General features: G+C 50.2%; 1 protein-coding gene across 1 annotated transcript in view; it reads left to right on the top strand.

Moving 5' to 3' along the window:
• The window catches only part of ANKDD1A (ankyrin repeat and death domain containing 1A), a 50,950-nt gene that overhangs the window by 25,419 nt on the left and 13,474 nt on the right, over positions 1-12,057 (top strand). The window contains 6 exon segments of the mRNA XM_007165999.2: positions 1,885-1,919; positions 1,921-1,970; positions 6,506-6,612; positions 7,288-7,386; positions 10,748-10,846; positions 11,388-11,486. Of these exon segments, the coding sequence (XP_007166061.2) occupies positions 1,885-1,919; positions 1,921-1,970; positions 6,506-6,612; positions 7,288-7,386; positions 10,748-10,846; positions 11,388-11,486 (489 nt within the window).

Raw genomic sequence — 12,057 nt, 5'->3', positions numbered from 1 at the left:
CCTTTCCTTGTCTTGGGCTTGGCCTCTTTCCCTGCCCCACTTTCAGTGCTGTCCTTGTCTGTACCATCCCTGCCCTGCCTCCAAATTCCTGCCATGATGCCCAGTCAGTTCTTTCTGGGTTTCACCTTTCATCCCAACCACTTGTCACAGCTTTTACCCAAACCCAGTTCTGTCCCTAAGAGGGATTCTGGTGCCAACCACTAAGACCCCTTTTCCTGGTACCCCCCCAGAAGCTCTTTGTGGAGCCAAGTGGGGAAGCGGTTGTGACTAGGGTGCTCTGTGCAGGTGCTGGGGTGAGGCACCCTTTCCCCCAGAGGTCCAGACTGTGAAATTGAGGCTGATTCAGGACTAGGCCAACCCTGTTCCTCTGGCAGCTTAGAGTGTGCTGGGGATGAGGACACATCAGGGGACACTGATCCCTTAGCCCTTCCTGAGGTGGGCTCTGCATTTCTGCTCCCAGCTGGACTTGGGAGCATTTTCCCACTGCAAGCCTGCTTCTTATGCTTGTGGGGAGGTTCTGTGGCCCATCAGTACCAGGTCACCCTGTGAGCTCATTCTATGAATGACAGGCCATTGGCCTCACCAGAGGACCCAGAGCCACACATGACCCTGTTTCTGTGGGAAAATATGTTCTGGTCTTTGAACGCCCAACTTAGAGACAAACTTTGGGGCTGCCCAAAGCTGAGGGAGGCCAGTGCAGCCTGTATGCGGAAGGTGGTGATGATCTCCCAGGCCTCTGTTCTGCTCAGACCCTGCCGCATCCCACCACACTCAAGGAAAGACAGAGAAAAACTACTTCTAAGAGGGTGGCTGGCTGTCAGTGCATCCTGGGAGGTGAGTTTGGAGGCTTGGGGGTGCTCTTCATAGAGAAGGAAAGACTCAGTAGAGGTGGGGATGAAGGCTGCCCTCAGATGCAGAACCCCATGAAGGTGGAGGTCAGTGCAGGGGCTCTGGTGACCTGGAAACACTTCGCAGATGTTGAGGAAGAGCATCCTGCAAATAGGATCTGGGCTGCCATCAGAAGAAGGCCTAGATGTATTTTCAGTTGCTCCAAAGGGCCAGTAGGATGGAAAGCACAGGGATGCAGATTTCAGTTCAGCATGAGGAGGGACATTTCACGGTGAGAAGTGTTTGACGGTGCAGTGGTTGTCTTGTGCAGCGGCGAGATGCCATCCCTTCATGTGTGCAGACCTAAGCCATCTGCCTGCAGGATGTGCTGAAGGAGATTCAAACAGTTGATTCTCAAACGCCAGTCCAGGATGAGGTCTTCACCGGTCACAGCAAATCAGAAAATTAGAACAATGCAGTGTATGTTTCATGAAGCTGTATTTGGAAAGAGTATACTCTGAGATCAGCTCCTTCCAAATTTTTTCTGGTAAAACGGTCCATCTTTATGAACTGGTGGTGAGAGGAGATGGCAGCTCTTTTATTTTAAGTTTTATTTGGTATCCCCACAAAGGTTTGCAGTTGTTGGGAGAGTAAATCCTCAGAGTTATCACAGGGAGAAAATCTTTTTCCCTTTTTTCTTTTCTTTCTTTTTATTGTATCTATGTGAGAAGACAGCTGTTAGCTGAACCTACTGTGGTGATCATTTCACAATATACGTAAATCAAACGATCATGCTGTATGCCTTAAACTTATACTGTGATGTACGTCAATTATTTGTCAATAAAACTGGGGGGAAAAAAGTTTGCAATAGTGTATCAGCCTCTGGTTAAGACAATTTCCTGGACTTTAGATTCCTAAAGCCCAGAGCTCCCCGGCCTGGGTGGCACTTAAGGTCCCTTATGGTTGCACGATTTTGCAAAGCACACTTGGGCCCAGGTGGCACAGCCACGCCTCTTCACAGTCTACTCCCTTCCTCCCCCATGTCCTCTCCCCGAGTTTGGGATGAATGCGCTTCTCCTGTCTGCCTGGTTGGATCCTCCAGATCCTGGGCAACTCTGGGGCCAAGATCCACTGTAAGAACAAGATAAGGCCTCAGCTGGCGGCCCCCTTGCCCCCTTTAGCTCCTGCTGCACAGGGCTGCCCCCACCTCTGCTGCCCGTCCCCATCACTGCCCCCTCTGTCCCCTCACGTGCCTCTGCCTGCCCCAGCTTGCCTCGACCCTCTGAGGACCGTCCTGAACCCCCAGCTGAGCTCAGCCTTGTGAAGCTGGGACCCTCACTACTTCCAACTGGGGCTGGGAGAAGGGCCTGGGGACGCCTCTTTCATCAGCATTGAAAGCCCCTGGCCCCTACTCTTTACCACTCTGTGATGTTGGGACAGTCCCCAGTCCTCTGGCCAGCCTCTTGTTCACAAAGAGGAATTAAAGTAACACCCTCAGAAGATTAAATGAGAAGGAGGTAGGGCCTTCTCCCTCCCACGGGGCCCCGGCTCCCTTGTGGTCAGTATGGCCAGGTAGAAGGAGCAAAGCACCATTTACCAAACTCTGGGACCTTGGGCAAGTTATTTTACCACCCTGAGCCTCAGTTTTCCCATTTGGAAATAGGGGTGCTAGTACCCATCTCTGAGCTGAGGCAGAAGTAAGTGCGGTGCTGTATCTAAAGTACCTGGCCCAGTGCCTGGCACGTTAGCGACCCTGGCAGTGCCCCGTTGCTCACTGGTGTGTGCTATGGTTTGAGGGAGGAGAGCCCCAGGGAGTCAAGAGTGCCCAGAATCCCTGAACTGGTGTCTCAACTTTTAGGGGGTTCGTGGCCCTTATGAAAATGCAAACATTTCTGGGCCAAATACCTTCAGCCAGGAGTTCCCAACCTTGGTCCTTAGAGAGACAGAATTTGGGGATCCATGAACTTTGAAGGGAAAACAAGGACCTTTTTTTTTTTTAAACTGCCCTCTGCTTGAAATTTTAGCATTTCTTTCCATGATGAATGCAGGTAGAATTAATATTACCTGTGACATTGTCTCTAAGACAAAATGTAGCTCTTTTCATATCACATTACAGTTTTTGCAGTTATCTCAAAATACTGTTTATGCTCATGATTACTTTGAAATCATGGCGGTAGTTATTAGACCTTTCAGTAGATCTTGTTGTTTAATGGATCAGTAAAGCACATATGCTACTAGATAAAAAATTTGGGTTTTAATATTTTGATAATTCTATTTCAATATCATTGTTTTTCTTTTCTGGTAGGCAGAATACTGTCCGCCCCAAGATGTACATATCCCTATCCCTAGAACCTGTGAACTCTAGAACCTAACATGGCAAAAGGAATTTTTCAGATGTGATTAAGTTAAGGACCTTGAGATGGGGAGACTATTCTGGATTATCCACATGTGCCCACATGTCCTTTTAGGGGAAAGAAGGAGGGAGGCAGGAGAATCAGAGAAGGAGATGTGATTGAAGGAAGCAGAGGTCGGAGTGATGTGACCCACAAGCCAAGGAATGCGGGTAGCCTCTAGAAGCTGGAAAGGCCAGGAAATGGATTCTCCTAGAAACTCCAGAAGAGAAGCAGCCCTCCCAGCCCATTTTAGACTTTTGACCTCCAGAACTGTAAGATAATAGATGCGTGTTCACCAGACACCAAAAAGGGCCATGGCACACAGGAGGTCTGCCCTATACCATTGCTAGGATCTTGTTGGCAGTGGTAGAAATGTCTGACGGCTCCCAGTGAAGGATACCCCCTAGGTTATGCGCCACAGGATCCAAGCCCAGAGTGTGGAATCCAAGCCCAGTTTCAAGCTGAGGGCCCTCCTGTCCAGTCCTGCCTGTCTGGCTTACCCTTAGAGAGAGTCTCAGTGGTCTTGGAGAATCCAGTAGCTGTTGCAATGAAATTTGCTATCAACACAGAATGAGCCTCAGTGTTCTAGAATGAGGGAGGTGAGGTCTTAAGTGTGTGTGGAGGGCAGGGCTCTGAGTAGTAGATCTTCTAGTTAAGCAGGTCCACTCCATATTTGTTTTCTGTTTTTGGTAACAAACCACCCTAAAATGTAGTGGCTTAAAGTAACATTGATTTATGATTTTTCATAATGTCATTGGCTGGTCGGTTCCTCTGGCCTTGCCTGGGCTCACTTATGAGGACACAGTCAGCACATGTCTGGGGCCTCTGCAGGAAGAGGGAACGTTGTGGATGGTGTGGCCAGTGTCTCCAGGTGGTAGCTGATATTCATGGAGACTTCCTTCTGTGACAGCCCCAGGACATCAAAAGAGCAAGAATAGAAGTAGCCAGGTTTCTTGAGATATTACTTCTACCGCATTCTACTGGTCAAAGCCCATCACAGGGTCAGCTGCGTTTCAGGGGGAGGAAAATATCGGATTCCTCCTCTTGATGTGAAGAGTAGCACAGTCCTGTTGCTTGATCTTGGGGCAGTTTCTCAGTCCATCCTGTTTTTCGTGACCTTGCCACTTTTGAAGAGTACTGGTCAAGTATTTTGTAGAATATCCTTCAATTTGGTTTTGTCTGATGTTTTTCTCATGATTAGATTGGGGTTATGGAATTTTGGGAAGAAGATCACAGAGGTCAAATGCCCTTCTCATTACCTCCTATCAGGGGACGTGTGACACCATTGTGATTCGTCACTGGTGATGGTCTCTTGATCCAGTTCTGACGCCAATTCCGATGTGTGTTTTTTCCACATCACCAAGCAGTTAACTCAATTCCCTGTGGACACTGACCGGGAGTCCACAAATTTAACTCATTTCTGACACTACTTGGAGATAGTGTCAGGTTCTGCCAGCTAAGGGTTCAGTCCTACAAGACTTCCCACACTTTGGATGTCAATCACAAGCCCAGGTAGTTGCCTGGCTATATAATTGCCTGTAAATCAGAAGTTCCCACGACCCCCTCCCCAGGTTCGATTAATTTGCTAGAGTGGCTCTCAGAACTCAGGTAACCGGTTTACTTAACTATATTACTGGTTTATTACAAAGGATATTAAGGATATGAATCATCAATGGCCAGATGAAGAGATGCATAGGGCAAGGTCCTGAACGCAGGTGCTTGTGTCCCCATGGGGTTTGGGACCTGGCACATGGATGTGATCTGATTCACCAACCTGGAAGTTCTCCAAGCCCTGTCCTTTTGGGTTTTTAATGGAGGCTTCATTACATAGACTTGATAGATTAAATTCTCAGCCCTTGGTCATTGACTGAACCTCCATCCCCTCTCTTCTCCTCAGAGGTGGGGAGGTGGGACTGGAAGTTCCAACCCTCTAATCACTGTTGGTTCCCCCGGCAACCAGCCCCCATCCTTTGGTTACTTAGGGGCTTCAAGTCACCTCGTTAACATCATAAAAGACACCTTTATCACTGTTACCATTTAGGAGATTCCTAGGGTTTTAGGAGCTCTGTGCCAGGAGCCAGGACAAAGACCAAATATATATTTCTTATTGTAAATCACAATATCAAGCTTGATCACTTGGTTAAAGTGGAGTCGGCCAGGTTTCTCCACTGGAATGTTAGCAGTTTTCCCTTTCCATACTCTATTGTTAGAAACTCTTTGTCGTTTTAATTTGCATTTCAATAATGACTAATGACGTCATATATTTTTTCATGTGCTTATTTGCCATTCCATATATCTTCTTTGGTGTGCAGATTATTTTTTAATTGGGGTAATTTCTTATTGATGAGTTTTTAGAGTTCTTTATAGATTTTGGATGCATTTCAAAATAAACTGCAGACATCAATGTACTTCCCTCTAAATATGTCAGCATGCCTATTATAAACTAGAGTTCAAATTCTTTGTATACAATGAAATACAAGCTGAGTTTTTAAAAATCTATTTATTTATTTATTTATTTTTTATTTGGTTGCACCAGGTCTTAGTTGTGGCTCACGGGCTCCTTAGTTGCGGCTCCAGGGCTCCTCATTTTAGCTGCGGCTCGCCAGCTCCTTAGTTGTGGCATGTGAACTCTTAGTTGTGGCATGCATGTGGGATCTAGTTCCCTGACCAGGGATGGAATCTAGGCCCCCTGTGTTGGGAATGTGGAGTCTTATCCACTACACAATCAGGGAAGTCCCTACACACTGAAATTTGACAAGTGCTACTCCTCTGTAACCCAAACCACTGTCAAGATGTAGAAGACTGTTCCATTGATTTTTATGACCCATTGATGGTTACAATCTATTTGGAAAAGTACTCCAAATAATCTAGCTGTAATGCAAGGCCAGGGTAGGAGCTCTCGGCTATGAACATAGGATTTGCAAACCTCCCTCACTTAAATATTGCTTCTGGGGCTAAGAGACCTTCAATAAAGTGAAGCACAATACGCCTGTATTATCCTAACTTGACCTATGAGGAAATGGGGGCTCAGAGAGGTATAGGTAACTTGCTGAAGACCACAGAGCTGATAAATGCTGGAGCTGGGATTTGAACTCTGGCATCCTGACTCCCACCAGCCCCTGTGAGGCTAAGTGGGTCCTGCGGATGTCCCAGGGGCCTATCCCCATTTTCAGTGTGGTTTCCTTTGGAAAACTGTTCTGATTCCAAATACTCATTGGGAGACAGCCAGCGCGTGAGCAGGGCCTCCCTTCGCAGACTGCAGGGACAACCCTGGGCTTGTTTCCAGGACGGCCTGACCTTACTGCACTGCGCAGCCCAAAAAGGCCATGTGCCAGTGCTGGCGTTCATAACGGAGGACCTGGAGGACGTGGCCCTGGACCATGCTGACAAGGTGAGTGTGGCCTCAAGGCTGTGTGTCCTTCCCATCGGGCTTGGGATTCCTGGGGCCTCTCCTGTACATTCCTTGAGTGCATCCCTTGAGCCATGGGTAGTGCAGACTGGACCCCACCTGAGGGAGTTGCTGGTCTAGAAGGGGCATTAGGGCACAAATGAGCAGGACGCCAGCAGCACATGGTCAGTTCCCTCAGAGAGACTCTGATATGGACTAGACAGGTTAGAGAAGGGAGACATTGCTTTCTGCTTCCTGGAGGAGGTGGAATTTGGTAAATGAACTAGATTTCATTAGTAAGATTAGAAAGCAAGGGGCATTCCAGATGGAGGAGAGACAATTGCTAGAGCTTTAGAGGAAAAGGGCTTTTGGTGTGTGAGTTCAGATGGGTTAGAATCTTGGGAATGAAGGCCTGAGAGGTTGTTAGGGGCCTTCATGGAGATCTCAACCCCCAGCCTCAGGAATGGGTCCTTTATTCAGGAGCCACAGGAGGATTTCAGTGGGGGAGGGACCCACCAAGTGGGGTCTTGTTGGGAAGATGGTCTGGGCTTTCCAGGCAGGGTGTATAGGGCAAGGTGAGGGAGAGTGTCTGGAGCACTGCAAGCCCAGTGTGGTTGGGGAAACTGAGGCCAGCTGGGCAGGGCGAGGAAGATTCACTTTCTTCTCCTCCCCCGCCAGCTGGGAAGGACAGCATTTCATTGGGCTGCAGAGCACGGGCAGCTGGGTTCTCTGGACTTCCTTGTGGGCTCTGGCTGTGACCACAATGTCAAAGACAAGGTACTGTGACCATGGGTCCCAGGGGGAGGGCCGGGCTCTGGGCTCCTGACCGGGGTGGTCACGGGCAGCTCACCTCTGTACTGCCAACTGCAGCGTGCTAGAGGGGCTGGTGGCCCAAAGACCAGCGTGTGTCTGATGCTCATGCAGCAGGCATTTTTCGAGCACACACTATGGGCCAGCCGTGTGCTATGGGTGAAGAGCACAAAGATGCCCAAGACACAGTTTCTTAATGAAGGAATTCAACCACAATCCTAGGAAAGAGCTGTGAGCCAATGTGGGGAGCCAGGATGGCAAATCTGATTGGTTGGTAGTGATGCCTGGGGTGGGTTTGAGCGGGGCTGTGATTCCACTGGGGCTGTCTGTTGCTGGGGGGAATGGGGAGGAGTTGGGGGATGGTAGCCACATGCCTGCTGGTTATTTGCTTTCTTTGTGTTTTAGTAAGCTACTATGATTATGGCAAAAGTAGGATGAGACCGCTGAGGAGGGAGCAGTTCATTCAGGGTGGAGAGCTTATAAGCAGGAATTCACCTATCTGAGAATAGATGAGGGGTTGGGACCCAAGGGGACTACCCTACAAATGACTTGTATCAATGGACCATTGCGAGTCATTAGGCAAATGTGTTGCAGCAAATTCTAAACAGTGCTTCCAGCAAAGGGAAGAATTCCACTGTGTATTTTCTGATTAATATGCTTGGCTAGGATACAAGGAGTTCTGTTTATAAAGCTAGTGACAGAGCTCACAGACCGATGGATCACAGGATCTTAGATCAAGGGCCAGTTCAACCTTCTCATTTTACAGATGTGGAAGCTGAGGCCCAGAGAGGGGGATACTTTAGCCAAGGTCACACAGCAGGACAAAGGTCGAGCTGGGTTTGGAACCAGCATCCTGGTGCCTACCCCTGTGCCCCTCCTTCTCCTCAGGCTGCCTCCTGCGGCCCTGAGCCCTGGGGGTCTGCACCAAATCTGTCCGCCCACACTCATCCTTTCAGGATGAAAAGGCTAAGTCAGGTTCTGAGATTCAGATCAGGCTGATTTCCTTCATTTCAGAAACATGGGCAGAGCAGGTTGTGCTCTGTGCCAGGCCCTGAGCCAGGAACTGGGAGTACAGAGAGGGGTGAAGGACGACCCTTGCCAGGACACATCTACCCAGGAGGCAAAAAAAAAAAAAAAGATGTACTCAGGGCCCCAGGAGAGCAGGAGCTCCAAACTAGAAAGCAAGAAAATTCAGCTTTGGTGAACTTACCCAGAATCTTGCAATCAGAAATTCTAGAAAGAAGCTTCAAAAATTACATGTCCCTGTTAAGTGTTGTATTTTCCAATGAGGAATGTTTTCATTTTGAATTTCATTTGGGGAGAGGGCACGGTAAGCTTTTCAAGGCTTTGGGCCACTGAAGGTCTGACTTGTGCTAGGACCCGCCAGCCTGTGTAGGTGGACGGACCTGTCAGAGCAGATGACAACGTACCTCACAGGTGCTGCAGGTGCTGTGGTAGGGAGGCTTTGAGAGCCCGGAGAGAGTGATTAATTCCTCCGGAAATGTCAAGGAGAGGCTGACAGGGCCCTACAGAGGTGGAGAGGCCAGGCCCAAGGCCAAGGCCTCCTTCCACCCAGCCCCCTGTCCTGCCTGGGCAGAGTGTGAGGGCCCTGGCAGGGGGTCCATGCCATCTGCAGCTTCAAAGGGCAGGAAGTAGATATTTATAATCCAGAAGGAAGAGGGAAGCCCTGCCCTGTTTCCACAGCTCTGCTAACTGGTGGCACGTGCCAGACCCCAACGTTCACACGCTTCCTTCCGGTCTCTCTGAACACAGAGACTTCAGGCTGTGCCTACACCGCCCACAGCCTGACCCTTGCTTGCTGTGGCGAGCCGACCACGGAGCGGGTGGGAGAGGAGCCGAAAAAAGCCGTTGAGAGGAATTTTTAAACTTAATTTTATTTATTAATATAATATAATGATGATCATAAAGGAAATGTAGATGTTTCCTCCTTGACCCTGTAAGATAGTTATAGCTGTTTATGTGTGTGTTTATCTATCATGGGGGCAGGGTATGTTTTTAACTACTTTAAGTACTGCTTTGGCTTCTGTATGTGTTCACATCCTCATTGGGCCCTTTATAGATATCTGTGCCTAAACTGAATGTCTCCTGGGGAAGGTACTGAGACAGGCCAGGGCAGAGGAAAGCACTTGACCCAGGAGGCCCCCGTGACTGGTTCAGCTCGATCGTCCCCATGGCCTTCTGGGCATGATGCATGGCTGAAGCTGGGTCTTCCCTTCTGGATGCTTTTGTGGGTCCCTCCGGGGTCCTTGTCCTGGTCCCCCATCTGTGGTTCCTCTGTAGGGACATAACCTTTTCTCGGGCTGGCCATGTCCAGCTGCCTCCTCTTCCCTGGGGCCCCTTACCCTCCTGCAGCAAGATCCCTTTAAGGACGATCCCAAATAAGCTGCCCTCTGTGGGACCACTTCCAACACAATGAACACTGGGCCCTTTGCCCGCCCAGTGGAGCCACCTCTCTTGGCTCTGTCACTGTCACCTTTAGACTTCTCAAGGGCGAGGCTGCTCCCAGTCCTGTGGTTCTCAAGTTCCAGGAGACACAGGTCAAGCTCTCCATCACATTATGTATTATCATTGAACAAATATCTACTGAGTGTCTATCACGTGCCCAGGCCCTATTCTAGGCACTTGGGGAAACTTCAGAGGACAAAATAGACAAAAACCTTTGCCCTTGTAATGCTTATGTTCCAGCCAAGAGAGTCAGCCAATAAACAACAAGCATAGTATACAAGTAGATTGTAGAGGGTGTTAGGTGGTCAGTGCTATGGGGGAAAAGGAAAAGGGGGGCAGGATAAGGGGATCAGGAGAACAGGAGGTGGGAGTTGTGGTTTTCAATATTGTGATCACATCGGGCTGCACTATTCCATGAGAAGCTAACATCTTGAGCAAAGACGCAGGAGCGAGCGATTGGGCCATGTGGCTGCTGGGCGCAGCTTGAGCACAAGGCGAGTCTCTGGGGCTGTGGCCTGAGCAGAGGGAGGGGATGGACCCGGGGTCACCGAGTTGGGACTGGCTTTAGACTGGAGCATGGAAAAATAGGGATTTTTTTTTTTTTTTAAAGTAATGTATCCATCTTAAAGTAAGAAAAGAGACCAGAACTTGGCCCTTGAAAGTGCCCCTGGTTTTTGGTAGTTTTTGGCACAGTTCTCAGAGCAGAGTGGCGTTGGCCCAGTGTGCAGGGCTGCAGCTCGTCACCAACTTGCTCTATAACCCTGGACATGTCTCCCCTCTCTGGATCTCAGCTCCAGCGGGTCCCTAGGGCCTGCAAGGGTCTGTGATTCCACTGACCCCTCAGGAGCCCTTCTCCCCGCAGGAGGGGAACACAGCCCTTCACCCGGCCGCCCGCTGGGGCCACCTGGCTGTGCTGCAGCGACTCCTGGACGTCAGGCTGGACATGGAGGAGCGGAATGCGGTGAGTCACCACCTGGAGGATGCAGAGGTGTGTGACACTGGCTTGCCCCCTGCCTTCCAGGAGCCCACAGCCCGTGGTGCAGCCTGATCTCCCCTGGGAGGGGCTCTGAAGCCAGGAGCGAGGACGTGTTCTCAAACAGCCCACGAGGAGAAGATGAGCAGCAGCACAAAACTCCAGGCTCAGGGGGACACTGGGCCTGAGGGATGACGGAGGAGTCATACACACGGTGTGTGTTCAAAGAAGGGAGAGGTCACTGTGGCCAGGATGGAGTAGGAGGGAATAGACAGAACAGGGATGAGGCGGCTTGGAGGGCAAGGAGAGCACGAGCGGAGCTGTGGCGGAGGGAGTGAATGCACCACGTGCCCCTCAAGGTGAGAATCAGGTGCGGGGCTCAGGGAACCACAGATCACCAGGTCACGCCTGCAGTAGCAGGGAGGGGAGAGCTCAAAGAGCCCTGGAGCCCTGGCAAAAGGGGTGTCCTCCGGTCTCAGGCTCTGGCCTCAGCCTCCTGCCGTCCTCACACCGCTGCCCTGTGTTTCAGGAAGGTCTGACTGCCCTGCACGCAGCTGCTGAAGGGATCCACCCCCGCTGTGTGCAGCTCCTCCTCAGGGCCGGGAGTAGCGCGAGCGCCCTCTCCCAGGTAGCCGGGCCTCCTCACGACTGGCGTGTGCCCTCGGCTGCCTGCAGAGCCGTGACTGTGTCAGCTGTAGCAGCCACGATGATTCCTGAACATCGTGTGAACAAGGCTGTGAGGGAGCAGGCTCAGGTTCCGGACTTGACTCTCTACTGCTGAGCTCTGTGACTTTGGGCAAGTTACTTAATCTCTCTGAGCCTCGTTTCTCAACTATAGATTGGGGGTGATATGTATTTACTATTTTATATTGCTATGAAGACTAAATACCTAGCATATTGCCTGGGACATAATAGGAGCTCAGTACCCATTAGTGTCTTATTACTGGGCACGTGACAGTTCACAAAGCCCTTTCATAACTATTACCTCAGAAAAATTCCCCCCATTTTGCAGATGAGAGAGGTTCAGTGACTTTCCCAGGTCACAAGTTGGTAAGAAGCAAAGCTGAGTCTGAAAACCCTATTCCCCTGACTCCAGAGCTCATGGCCTGAAACATTTGCCTTGCCCAGCGGGGGTAGGGGTGGGGTGTCCCCAACATGAGGCCCACACCGCAATTAGTGCTGGGGCCTGGGTGTGACTC

The sequence above is a fragment of the Balaenoptera acutorostrata genome, chromosome 3 (assembly GCF_949987535.1).
Source record: "Balaenoptera acutorostrata chromosome 3, mBalAcu1.1, whole genome shotgun sequence".
NCBI lineage: Eukaryota > Metazoa > Chordata > Mammalia > Artiodactyla > Balaenopteridae > Balaenoptera > Balaenoptera acutorostrata.
The sequence above is the reverse complement of the archived record's forward strand: the minus strand, read 5'-3'. Positions and strand labels throughout refer to the sequence as shown.